The sequence below is a fragment of the Nesoenas mayeri genome, assembly GCF_963082525.1.
Source record: "Nesoenas mayeri genome assembly, chromosome: 12".
Lineage (NCBI taxonomy): Eukaryota > Metazoa > Chordata > Aves > Columbiformes > Columbidae > Nesoenas > Nesoenas mayeri.
In genome coordinates this window covers 21,687,443-21,700,356 of record NC_137547.1, presented here as the reverse complement: position 1 = coordinate 21,700,356, position 12,914 = coordinate 21,687,443, and the positions used below count along the sequence as shown (strand labels likewise).

At 46.6% G+C, this 12,914-nt stretch overlaps 1 protein-coding gene across 1 annotated transcript in view; it reads right to left on the bottom strand.

Annotated features, from left to right (window-relative positions):
• Window positions 1-12,445, bottom strand: part of VAT1L (vesicle amine transport 1 like) — a gene marked incomplete at both ends in the record, with an annotated part of 50,628 nt that extends 38,183 nt beyond the window's left edge. Inside the window, 3 exons of the mRNA XM_080351819.1 lie at window positions 3,350-3,565; window positions 6,164-6,293; window positions 12,216-12,445. Of these exons, the coding sequence (XP_080207945.1) occupies window positions 3,350-3,565; window positions 6,164-6,293; window positions 12,216-12,445 (576 nt within the window). The remainder of the gene's footprint in view (window positions 1-3,349; window positions 3,566-6,163; window positions 6,294-12,215) is intronic.
• Window positions 12,446-12,914: the final 469 nt, after the last annotated feature.

Sequence of the window (12,914 nt, the reverse complement as noted above, 5' to 3'; positions counted from 1 at the left end):
TCAGTGTCAGATGCCTTTCTCCTTATTTTAGCAATCTGTTCAGAAGGGCACTTAAGCATTTGAACTCCATTTGCATTATACATATCTTTTGTTAATTACCAAACTGCCCTGCTCTTCAATAGAATGGTTTAAGCAGCAGTGTTAAGCATCCCGCCAAGCAGAGGCTTGACAGAGCCCATGACAACCCTTGACAGAGCCCATGACAACCCTTGTCAGATCCTGGCCAGCAGCAGCTTCAGAAATGACAACAGAACGCATTGCAAGCTCTCAGTTCTCACCGAAGTCTGACTGAACCCTGCAATGGCAACTCTAAGCCTGCACCATCCTGCTTAGAAGGCCCCTAAAATTTCTCCAGCCTGCTCCCCTGTCCAGGTTGAGAACTGATGGTCGGGCTCTCCTAACCACCTCCAGCCTAAGAGGGAAAACAAAGAGACACGACAACCAAAGCAACCTCCAAAGCAGCCCCTTTTCCAAACAATCCAAATCAATGAGCTGGCCGTAAGAAGCAAAAGCAAACACAATCTCCTCTTTCAAGCCCCCTTTCCAAGCACCGCAGCAGGTCCTGCTCTTCAGAGGGACGCTCCGATGTACCGACAGCGTCAGCGCTGAGGCTGAGTGTCCACCTCTCTCCTCCTGGTTCAGGGGACAAGGTGCTGCCCCACAGCTTTCCTACCGCGAACACAGAACATCGCATGACGCCCTGACCGTTCAGCTGATGGGCAGCAGGGAGGGCACACGTTTGGTGTATGGAACGGGATCCAAGTCTCTGTCATGAAGAGACAGGTACGTGAGACTTTTTTCAAGATAAATCATCTTGGTACATTTCCTTTTTCTCTACATCAGCTTCTGATGCCTCCTGCAACTTCTGGATATAAGGAATCCCTACTTATCTAAAGCATCCTGCCAGACATTAAAGGATACTGTCATTCCACAGGTACAGGTGGGAAGACAATTGCTATAGTTACTACTAAAAATACCTGTAAACCAAAATAATACCACATAAACTGAGGCAATACATAAGTAATAGAGAATTTGCCCTCACTCAGTTTGTTGCAAAAGCTGCAGGATCCTATTAAAGGGGACTGGGGAGCCAGAACAAAGAACCTCACAAGCACCTTTGAAGCAACAAGTTCTTTTTCATAAACTGCCTGAAGCAGCTAAAGTAATGATCTTGCATAATGAGAAAGGAACAATGACAAACTTCTAGTCCCACAGGGAGCCTATTGTCTCACTGAAGTATTCCGGAATTTCTATGACATTTCGAAACAAACTGGGTAGGTTTTCTACTTGCTCAAAGTGGGAATGGGCCTTCTATCTGTTAAAGTGACAGCACAGAAATACTTCTTCCCATAGCTTTTTCAGTGCCAGTTTGCTGTTAAATTAACTAAGAAATTCGTGAGAGTGATTTGTTTGACGGCGGCTGTTAAATTTTTCAAAGGATTAACAGACAGATTATTAGAGAGGTTTAAAAAGTAATACAGACCTCTCTGAAATCTTTACATCTGGTCGGTAGAAAGGAAAAAATTCCATGCATCTCCAGAGTGATATTTGACCTGCAAGACCTACCAAGGAATGGGAAAAGCCTTTCTCTTCCAATTCTAGTTATATATGCTCTTCCCTTAGAGGAACAACAGGCTGCTCGAGGCGTCCTCTCTGGTGACACAGCCACCAGCACTCTGTCTCGCAGGCCACCAGCCCCAGCTCCCTGTCACATGCAGTCCCCTGGGTCACACACGGACCAACATCAGCCACTGGCCACCTCGGCCGCTCCTCCTGCAGCCCCGCGCTTCCCCTTGGAAACTCTGCTTTATTTAACTACTTAGCAGCTGATGGATCTGGTTCCTGCTTTAGCTCCAGGTCCCCAGCAGCCACGGCAGAGGAGCAGTCAGGAGCTGGTCACTGAGCACCTGCGCCAAGCGGGGAAGCCAACAGTTCTTAGCACAGCGGCTGGACACACGTGAAGAACACTATGTGAGAGCTGGGAGAGCATTAACAGGGCTTCAGGAAGAGAAGAGAGAAATAATAGAGGAGAGAGGTTAGAAAAAGAGAGAAGGAATAAAGAAATGTAGCAAGGACAGTTTATCTTAATAAGGAGAAGGAGTTAATTTTCTCTGGGCACCTGCAGATGCACAAAGATTACTTTTGGGTGTTTTGCTAATTCTGTCTAGTGTCAGCTGTGCAAATGGCCTGACAACTAAAGCTGAGCCTTTGATTCCTGTAGAATGTACAGTCGCCGTGAATGTGTGGCCTTGTGTTGCTTTAACAGTCCTAAATTCCACACGAAAGATTTAATATTAAAGAATAACAAAGTCGGCCATAACGCTGTAGGTTGTAGTGTGCCAAAGTATAATGCGATTATAAATTCCATTCATTTGCAGAAGTATTCCAAGAGGACCGTTTATTGCAAGTAGGATTATCGTTCACTAAAAATACTTTGTACAGGGAACTCATGTATTCATTCCTTTGATTGCAGCCTTTTGTATTAGAACCTGAAAGAGGGTCTAAGGGCATAGAATTAGGGATAAGGTGTTTGGGACTGCCCACCAGACCCCAGCAGACTACGGATTATTAGTTTAGCATAAATAAGGCCTAACAGGAGTAGGGAAGAGGCACTCCGGTTTGAACGGCTGGGATCTGCTGATGTTCCCTGGTCACAAAATCCGTCTTATGGAGAAGGACTGCATCATTTCAAATAGAAACAAACTCTGCTATCGGTACCTTCATATTTTGCACAAGCTTAAATATTTTGTAAAGGAAAGAGATTTTCCTACAAGGTGGCTCCAGCAATTGGCAACACAAAACGCTGACTTTTTATTTCACTGTATGACCTGGTATTCCACCCAATTTATTCCACTCTTGCTTTCCCCATGCAACGCAACGCCTCTTCACTAAGGATCCAACCTGCGACAGGCAGCAGCCGCCACTGACTCAAACTGCGTTTGCACATCTTCCCCGGCATGGGCATGATAACGATTTCATTGCTTTCAACCCCTCTAGAACAAAGCTGGAAGAGGGGGGAAGGTGCATTTATTTATTCCTTTCATTACAGCCTTTTACACAGAAGTAGTAGAACGTGCGTGAGTTCAGGATGACACCTACTCCTTGATCTCTGACAAGCCATTAGGAGGTTTTGGGTAGAGTTTATAGTCGGAACATCTTTATTTCACCAAAAGCTCCTGCCAGCCGTTCAAATCGGTGTTTTTATGGGAAAACAGATGCAGTTCCTCCCGCCGCGATCCCTCGCACAGAGGAGTCTGATACCAAACCAAACTGCAGAGCGTGGATCACTTCAGAAACAAGGGCGCAGACTGCTTCAGCTACTTGGTGACAGAAAAGTAAGACAACTTACCACCCCGCCTCCTGCCGAGTGAACCAGCACGGACATGCCTTCTCTTAGGTTGGCAACCTCAAACAGCATCATGTAGGCAGTTACAAAGTTCATGGGAAACGCAGCAGCTTCCGAGAAACTCATGTCATCTGGGATCTTGTAGACAAATTCTACTGGGGTACATACTACTTCAGCCCATGCATTGTAGTTTACAAAAGCCATGACTCTGTCTCCAATCTACAAACAAGGAAGAAAACAACGTTGAGGATACTGGTTGCAACTGGAACTGCAGAGAGCAACTTGTAAGACGTGCAGCTCTCCCATTCAAGCTGTGGGTCAGTGACCTGTTGTGATGATAATGATGCTCTGCATCTTTGGCAAAATAGCAGTTACCCTGCTTAGCTTTGGGCTTTTCAGATAAAAACAATTAAAAAGAGTGAAAGTTCAATTGAACAAAAATATCTAAAGTTAAAGCCACCTCCTCTTTCTTGCTATACTGCTTCCCCGATGGAGCAGTCTTCATCATCGATAACACAGATCATCTTTTGCTAGTAGAGCTCCCAAATAACAAATGGGGCTGTACACCTGTGATAAGTTTCATTTTGCTTTCTCAGTCTTCACATTAATTCAGAGCTCCTCTTCCTCTCTGTGCCTTGAGAAAGGGAGGCCTTGTACTCTGCCAGACTGAGCACGTGAAATGGGTCAGGAAACAGTCATTTAGAAGATAACACCATCCGTATCCACTCTCTGCAGTTTTATTATCTTAATAACCGATTCTCCCAATACATTTCCGTGATTGCCATTTCTACAGCCATGTGTCAGAGCAGAATCTGATCCCGCAACTTCAAATAAGCCGCCTTTAAACATCACAAATATACCTCTGGATCCTGAGGCACTCCTAAGCCTACAAAGTGATTGTGATAGGATTTAAAGGAGCAATGAAATATTCCCTTTGAATGCAACATTTCTCTACTAGATTTCTTTGGAAAATTTATAGCAGTGAAAGGGTATTTCACTATGGAGAAATGAAGATTTTATGTTAGTATTACACACAGGGGGTTGCTCATAGGAACCTTTCAGAGGTCCAGGCACATCATATTCATACATTTGGAGACAGTGACTCCGCACAGGCGGGCAAGAATAACAACGTGGGAGCTCTGAGGCTCCTGCAGGGCAGAGCCAGACCTGGAGCGCAGCACGTGCGTACATGCAGACATCGGTCTGCTGGGGCTACCATGGGGAGCCACCGCGAGCAAACACACGCACGACTCCTACAAATGCTTGAAAATGCCTTGTCCCCAGCAACACCTACACATCTTTTACCTTGCCTTGCACCTCTCTGCCTTTCTGTAACACATCAACAAAAATAGCATCCTTAACAACATGAGGAGCTCTTATATGGAGCCGCAGTGTGATACGGCAGGAATAGCATGAAACTTCAGGGCTGCGTGTTTTAAGTACAACTAAAAGAAGTTCTCTCCCCTAAATATCTTTGCTTATCTGCCTGATATTCTCTATCTTACATGCTACTAATACCCACTAACATTTTAGAAATACTATGGCTTGTTCTTGGACTATTTAAACTACATTCCACAGCAATGGAATAAAGCACAACACTTGTACCTTTAGGTGAATGTTTACAGCACAAGCACATTTTGGTCTCCCAAGTACTTGTCATGGATTTAGCTTTGTGATATTGCAGGTTTGCTAAACGCTCAGGTGCTACTGACAGTTCTGAAGAGTTTGTCTCCTTCAGAATGAGGATGCTGAAATAGAACTGTCATTCCAATTTCACTGAAATGCCTTCTCCTTTTGAAATACACATTGAAATTAACAACGGATCACTGGTAACCACTCTGCGGCTCCCTTTTGCTGGTCGAGTCTAAAATCTAAAGGCTGCTAGGATTAATTAGTGAAGCTGCTATTATGTCCTATATCCTTGCAAACACAGATAAAGGATTACCAATTTTAGGACACTGTACAGAGCCGAGTCATCATGTCACACTAGGCCTTAGCTCCTGAGAACCAGCCCCACAACTAGAGAGATCAGGTCTGATACCTCTGAGCTTGGTAGGAATCAGCTCTTTATTTTAATGGGATAAGGAATAGTCATTTACACCATTATTCCATTAAAAAAGAAAGGCTTTCTTTCAATGTAAAATATGTTCATACACATCTCTGTCGAAATGGACTGCCATTCAATGCCACCATTTGTCATACAATAACACAACTACAGCAAATGAAGACACTAAATGGCTGGCAATATCTCAGGTAGTGCAGAATAAGGACCAATAAGTCACATTTTTCCATAACATGAAATCCCCACAACTTCCACGTGACTTGAACTGAAAGAGATCTACAAAGGGAAAGAAGGTCAGAAGATGCAGGGTGCGATCTTTGCCATTCCTGCCATCGCTATGGACAGGGGTCCCATCAAAAGTTGGAACTAGTACCAGCAGTGCACGGGCTTTGAGGAACACAGCAACAACGACAGCAAACATGGCCAAGAACAGAAACTTCATCAGTTAACTCCATTTCTTCCGCTTTCTTAAAGCACATTGATCATGCTTTCCAGTTGCTGCTCAGCCATCAAGACACACACATGGCACAAGGGACTCTTCAGGAAGGATTTGAGGGAAACGACAGTGGTGGCTTTAGAAACTAATTCAAGCGGTCATTCTCATGCTTGGGAAGCAACAAGGAAAAACTGCCCTTTCAAATCTTAACAAGGTGGTGAATGCTGCTGTTGCTGGCAGAACAGAAGGGATTAGGGACAACACACTCAAGTGAACTGGTGAGTATTTAGTCTTGCTCTGCAAACAAAGGAAGTATTACCTCAAATCCTTTCACGCTATCTCCAAGAGCTTCCACAATTCCAGAGCATTCAAACCCAGGAACGAGTGGTGTCTTAGGAGGGTTGTCGATATTCCCCTGTCGCACCATCAGATCAATAAAGTTCAAACCACTGTAAAACAGAGGAAAGAAAATAAAATCAAGGCTATTACCATTGATCAAAGCAGAGAAGGAAAACTTGACCTGAATGATGTGAAAGCCAGACAACTTCAGGGCAGCATTAAAAAGCTGAGCCGCACAGCACCAGAAGGAGCCAGCAGACGCTCACGTTCCGCACAGAGTGCATTACTAGCTAGCAAGGGAACCCAGTTCTGCTTAAGAAGAAAACCGCAAACCTCACACATTATAGATGTTTCAGGCCAAGAACAACCTGATGTAAGTGTCCTGATCCCTGATGTAAGTGTTCTAACCCCTGATGTGACTCCAGGAATGAATCTTGTGTTCATCCTAGGCAGGTGTGCAAACTTCAGCATGAACTCCTTCAGTGTCAGATAGGCTGTGGTTTTAAACTGTTCCTCCTGGATCACTTTTGTACAGTTTTGGAAAAGTTATTTGGGTTTTTGGGGCTCCAAGAGTTGCTGCTTAGAAAAAAATACCAGCCTTCCCTGCAGCGGCAGTTCTGCAAAAAATACTGAAGCACCTTTGCTTTGTGTTTTATATGCTGATTTTATCAAATAAAATGTTATGGTTTTCTAGGCAGCCACAAAAAAAACACCCAAACACACACACACAAAAGCCCACAAAACAAAACCAACGAAACAAATCACCAACGGACAAAAAACCCACAACAAACACAAAACAAACCACAAAACCAAAACACAACCCCAAAGAGGCACCGTGTTTATCTAGGATGAGCATACACTGATTGCTGGCTCGAATGCCATACGCACAGTTAAAACTTGTACAACTCCTAACTAAATATGCTTCAGCATTAATCCCTTGTTCCAAAACACAGCCCCGTATATTTTGTTGGCCAGAACGGCTGCACCCTAACTCCCCCAGCTCTGGAGCTCTGCACACAGCCAGTCCTACCCACACATATGGTACCAGCAACGGCTTGGATACACACAATTACTGATGTGCACAAGTGTTTATGAGCTGGAGCTTTAGTCAGATACTAATCAAAACACACGCAGATTGAACAGACCCAACAAAGAGAAAAGACAGAGTAGACACCCAGTGTAAGCACAAAGACAAGACAGCATTCATGAGATGTAGGTCACTGGGGGGGAAAAGGGAATCCCACCAAATGTAAATGATTTGTCATTGTGGCAGAGGCTTTAAGGGCAATCGGAACCCACAACTTTTAGCTTTAGTAAGATTACAGATTATTTTTTTTAAACATGACTTTAGCAATCTAGCTTGAGAAACTCAGGATAAACATTTAAAATTATAAAGAAACACAACCAAATTAGAAACGAACAGACGACCCCCAACAAAACCACCACCACCACGTTCATCACAAAGCTCGTCACATCAGCCATCTAGAGCGTCAGGAGGGGTTTGGCAAAGTTAAGTTGGGAGCTTTGAAGTCATTTCAGAAAGGCCACTCCTCATCCAGCAGCTCAGATCGCTCTCTACGCTGCCACTGTGATGTTGGTAATGAAAGAGGAATTCTGAACAACCATCTGGGGGAAAAAAGAAGAGAACCAAACCACCAACAACAAACTATCAAACCCCCCCCAACCTACATGGCGGCAGCCGCTGTCTGAGTACATTGACTTCAGTGATGATCTGGATCCATCTTTCCACGCTGTGATGTTTTACGGAAAGCGAACTCTGCGGGCAGGGCAGCTGGGGGCCCCCCCGTGACATGGGAGCCTGCGTGGGGACACGCATCGTGACGTCACGACAAGCAGGTGACAGACAGACAGACAGACGGCCGCGCCGCGACCACAGCTATTTGATCATGGCATTTGATGACACCGCTGCAGCTCTTCCTAGAACGTTCATTCGTACGAAATAACTTGTCACTTTTCGAAAGGGCATATCTGCAGCTTTGCATCTAATGACATCATATGACCAGTTCAGTTCGGTTCTAGTTCTGTTGCTCTGTCATTTGTCTCTAACAAAAGGCGGCAACGTTAAATAAAAAGGGAAGTTCATCTCTACTACAAGGAACTCACAAGACTTGATACTAGAACAGGTGTGATAAGGAGAGAAAAAACACTACAAAACGTATGCAATACCTAAGTCACATGTTTTCATCACTTTAATTACTAGGTGGAACATAGTGTTGATTGACATTTGTAATAATTTCTAGCCACTTTCTAGAGAGTTTCTTCTTCATTCACTTCATCTTTAATCTCCGCTGGGTCTAGTGTTGTCACATCCCTGTCACTCTGGTACATGAGTTTGCTTCTGTTCTTTGCCACTTTCAAAGAGGGACAGAAATACGTTGGTTTATCTCACCTGCCAAATTGGAACAAGCCTTATCAACACCAGTAGGCCTGAAAGCACAGTTATGTTGTATCATAAAAATCAGCATTTTGATTTGGACCTGGAGGGTCCAAAGACAAAAGGCCAGTTTAGTAACTATGTCCGAGACACCCAACCTTACCAAGTCCTCCACTGAGATTTGAGCTGGAGCAGACACAGGCACAGGGAAGCTTGGCTGCACAGAATATCACAGGAAAATATATCTCATGAAGAGTGATGGTTCTGGAGAATAAGCACAATTTATTTCTGGTACCAGCACAAACCAGCAAAGCCTGTTCTGGTTTGCAGCTGGAGAACGCGACTCCTGAACTTTAAGGGTACAACGCAGAGTGAGAAGTGTAAATGCAAAGCGATTCAGTGAGAAAAGGTGCACAATTTCTTGCAGCCCCATGGTTTTAATCCTAAATCAAGAGCTGGCTGCAAATGAAGATAGGGACGGATATTAATTACCAAGATCAACACACTGACATAGGGATCCAAGAATCTTTCTGTGAAAGGGCAGGGACAGCGGTGTGAACGACACAGGCTGGACTGCCTGTGCGTGTCCGGGGCAGAGTTTATCATAGAAGTATCTTTGCATCTGACTTTCTAAATCGCCAGTTCTGAGGATCTTGAATATTATTTTCTATACTTGTGGTGTATACTTTGCTGCGCTCTGGTTTTTGTTTGGTGGTGGTGGCGGCTTTGTGTGTGTATTTGGTTTTGTTTGTTAAAGTCTGGAAAGCCCTGTGGATAGAAAGCTGTGGTCTTGACTTCTTTCGCCATCAGAGCAGTGAAGGTCAGCATGGTTCTTCTTGCTCTGTCCCATGCCCAGGACTTTCCAGTGCAAAATAACAGATCATGCACAACATCCTTCACATTTTGGTTTGGAGAGGTGCTGATTTTGATCTCTCTTATATGAACCAGACTGCCTTTAAGAGCAAAACTGATAAGCTGTCTGCTACTCTTCTATACTTAGGATTTCTCTGTTACTAGATTTTTAAAGTGCTGTTATCTCACAGTCACAGAGCCAGAAGGGTCACTCCTGCCTCACTCATGACGCACACGTATAGCGGCATAAGGAAGAAATAATTACAATAAGGAAAAATAAAAGGAGGTAATTGCAGGACACCATTCCTTATTCACACATCCTGTCTGAAATACTGCTTTGGGCTGTTCTAGCTATTTGCCTCATCTTTTAAACAATATGTGTACTAGTGCTCTGCAGACTGCAAATTACAATACAAACAAATACAGCAATTTCAACTGCTTCGTCATTATTAATCAAAAATTATTTCAGGAAATATGCAGAAGCTGTGACTCAGCTTGGACACTGATGGCTGTTCCATGTCTTAGTCACTGAATGAGGCCAACACATGACTCATCTCAGCTGACACATTTTCAATTGGACCATTGATATTCCAGACCTTCAAAAGAATTATTTATCTGCCTTAGTGCTAACAGCAATATATCCTCTATCTCCTCCATTTATAGCACCATACCACAAAATGTGTACATACCATTTAACTCGTGTATATATGATTCACCTGGTTTCATCCCCCAGTGAATGTATAGACCACAGAGAACTTGCACTTTTTACTAATACATACTATTTAGCATGCATGCACATACTCCTCTTAAAAGAGATGATGGTCCACTGCAAAACTGATTCAACTAAAAGCATCATTTGTCATCAATGTGTTACTAGCACAGCCCCACGCTCATTCCCACGCGCACACTACACGGGGCAAAGACAACAGACATTGCTCTCACTCAGTCCCCCAGACGAGACCACAAGTCCATCCTCATCCCAATCAATCTCCTGTATTTACAGACTTGGGTCAAGAAGATCGGCAAATCGATTTTGCCTTGTTTGGGTGACCTGAGCCCATTTCAGCCCCGTGGCAGGACACGCAGAGGCTGCACAGCTCCTCTGGCAGGACAGAACTTCCCAAACACATGGGCTGTTGTGCAACCTGGCAGGAACTGCGAAGCGGTTAAGTGGGTCTACGGATGTCAAACAGCAAGCGTGCAACTCGCACAGCTCATTAATGATAACGCAACCCAGGAACACAACTGTAGTTGTAGGAGAGCTGAATATTTCTGTTTTACAGCCAAGCAGGCAACTTGTTAATTGCAATACACACAAATCTTCTGCTTTGATGAAAGTGGAATTCATACAGGCACCGGACAGTGCCTTGAACCCCTCAGGTATTTAAAGGGATATGTCCATGTGCTCAGAACATTTTAAGTTCTGCATGTTAACTTTTGTTAACTCAATAGGTGAAAGCGGGGGGAAAACATGATTCAGAAAGCACCACAAGGAATTACATCCGTTCTTGACAGCAAAATTAGCTACTACACAACTACTATGCTACCATTATTTCTTACATCCACCTAGCCTGGAATTTCTTGCATTTCCCATCGTGACTAGTAGAGAAAAAAAAAAAAAAGAGAATGCAAAAAATCTCAGCCCTTCATTTATTAGTCTTCATTTAGATTGACAGATATCATCATTTTTCAGAGGCAACACCCTGGGGTGGGGAAATACATAAGTCACAAACCTTATGATCCCCATAAGTATGGGATGGAAAGCCCGGTGTCTGAACAAGCTGAAACATTCAGCTACATTAACCTACCCAGATGTTCCAAGATGTGAGACACGTCCACTAGATAGAGAGTTCAAAACAAGCTCACTGCCTTATTCTAAAATACACAACTGGGCCTTCACCTTGGAATTTATCTTTTGGAAGTACCATGTTTTCACATAGCAGAATAGGACAGCAAAAGATAAATCCCTGCCTACGCGAAATTTGGTCTTGGGTACCCATCAAGTGTAATGAGATCCTCAAGTTGCTTCTGCCACTTAAAACAAAATAATTGTGTTTTCATGAAGGAACATGTGCAGTGAGAAGCAGCTATCTAGGAAGAACAGTCTGCTCCAATTGCCTGGGAAAAGAAATTGGCCTTCTAGGAAAGCTCGTTTTGGGATGCTACCCGATCGCCAGCCTCTTGTCAACTGGGCACGGGAATTTACACCAGTAAATTACCCTCAGCTCCAGCTACGCTGTCGCACCCGCTCCGGAGAGAAATGGTGATGACTGAAGTAAGTGATTCCCAGGAGAAAAAGAACAGCAGCATCAGAAGGGAAAGTGACAGGTGCTGAGCAACACAAAGCTGGCATCCACATTTCTCAGAAAACAACAAAATCCTGAACACAGCTAGCCAGTTTTTCCCCCCATTTCTTCTCCCTGCTGGTACCACGAAAAAAATAATTGATTTTTTCCCCTCCATAGCTGCTGCTGACACCCACAACCCCCGGCTTTACCCCAGCCCGCCCGGCACCCAGCGCCCGCAGCTCAGCCCGGGCCGGGCGCAGGTGCTGCCGCGGGGCAGGACGCGGCAGCGGCCGCTCGGAGCGACGCTCCGCACCGAGGGGAACCACGAGCGAGGGAAGTTGCTCAACAGCCGCCCGGGAGGCTGCGGGGCTCGCCCCGCACGCGGCTCGCAGCGCCCCGGCCCGCCCGCCCCGCGGGACCCGCACCCGCCCGCCCCGCGCCGGGCTGCGGCCCCTCAACCGCCCCGCGGATGGAGAGGGCGAGAGGCGATACTGGACCAGGCTTTGACGCGGATCTTCAGCTCCCCCTCCTGCGGCTCCGGCATGGCTTTCTTGGACACGCGGAGCTTGTTGAGCCCGCCGAAGGCGGACAGCACCACGGCTCTCATCTCCTTCGTGTCCCCAGCGCGCAGGCTGCCGGCGGCGCTGCCCTCGGCGGCTTCCTTGCCGCCCTCCTTCTCGATCATCTGCTCCGTCTCCTCCGCCCGCTGCGCTCCCTCCTTGGCCATGGCTGCGGCGGCGGCTCCCGCCGGCTGCTCCTGTGCGAGGCGGTGCCGCCGTGCGGAATGGCCGCGGCGCGGAGCAGCACGGCGGCGCCTCGGTCCGCCCGCCGCCGCAATGCACCGACTAGCTGCGCAGCGCCACCCGCCGCCCGCCGCGGCGCCCCCCGCGGGTCCCGCGTGGGTGCCGGCCGGAGCGGGAGCGGGAGCAGTAGCAGGAGCAGGGCCGGGCCACCGGCGTCGTGAGGGGCGCGCCCGGGCCGCCGCCCTGCCGAAAATCGCACCTGGCGGCCGGGCGGGGCGGGAGTGCCCTTGAGGCGGCTTCGCGCTCGCTGCTGTGCGACCGCCGCGCCGCCCGCTCGCCCTCCGGAGCGGGCCCGGCTCCGCTCCTCGGGGCCCGGCTCCGCTCCTCGGGGCCCGGCTCCGCTCCTCGGGGCCCGGCTCCGCTCCTCCGCGCCCGGCTCGACAGCGGGAGCCG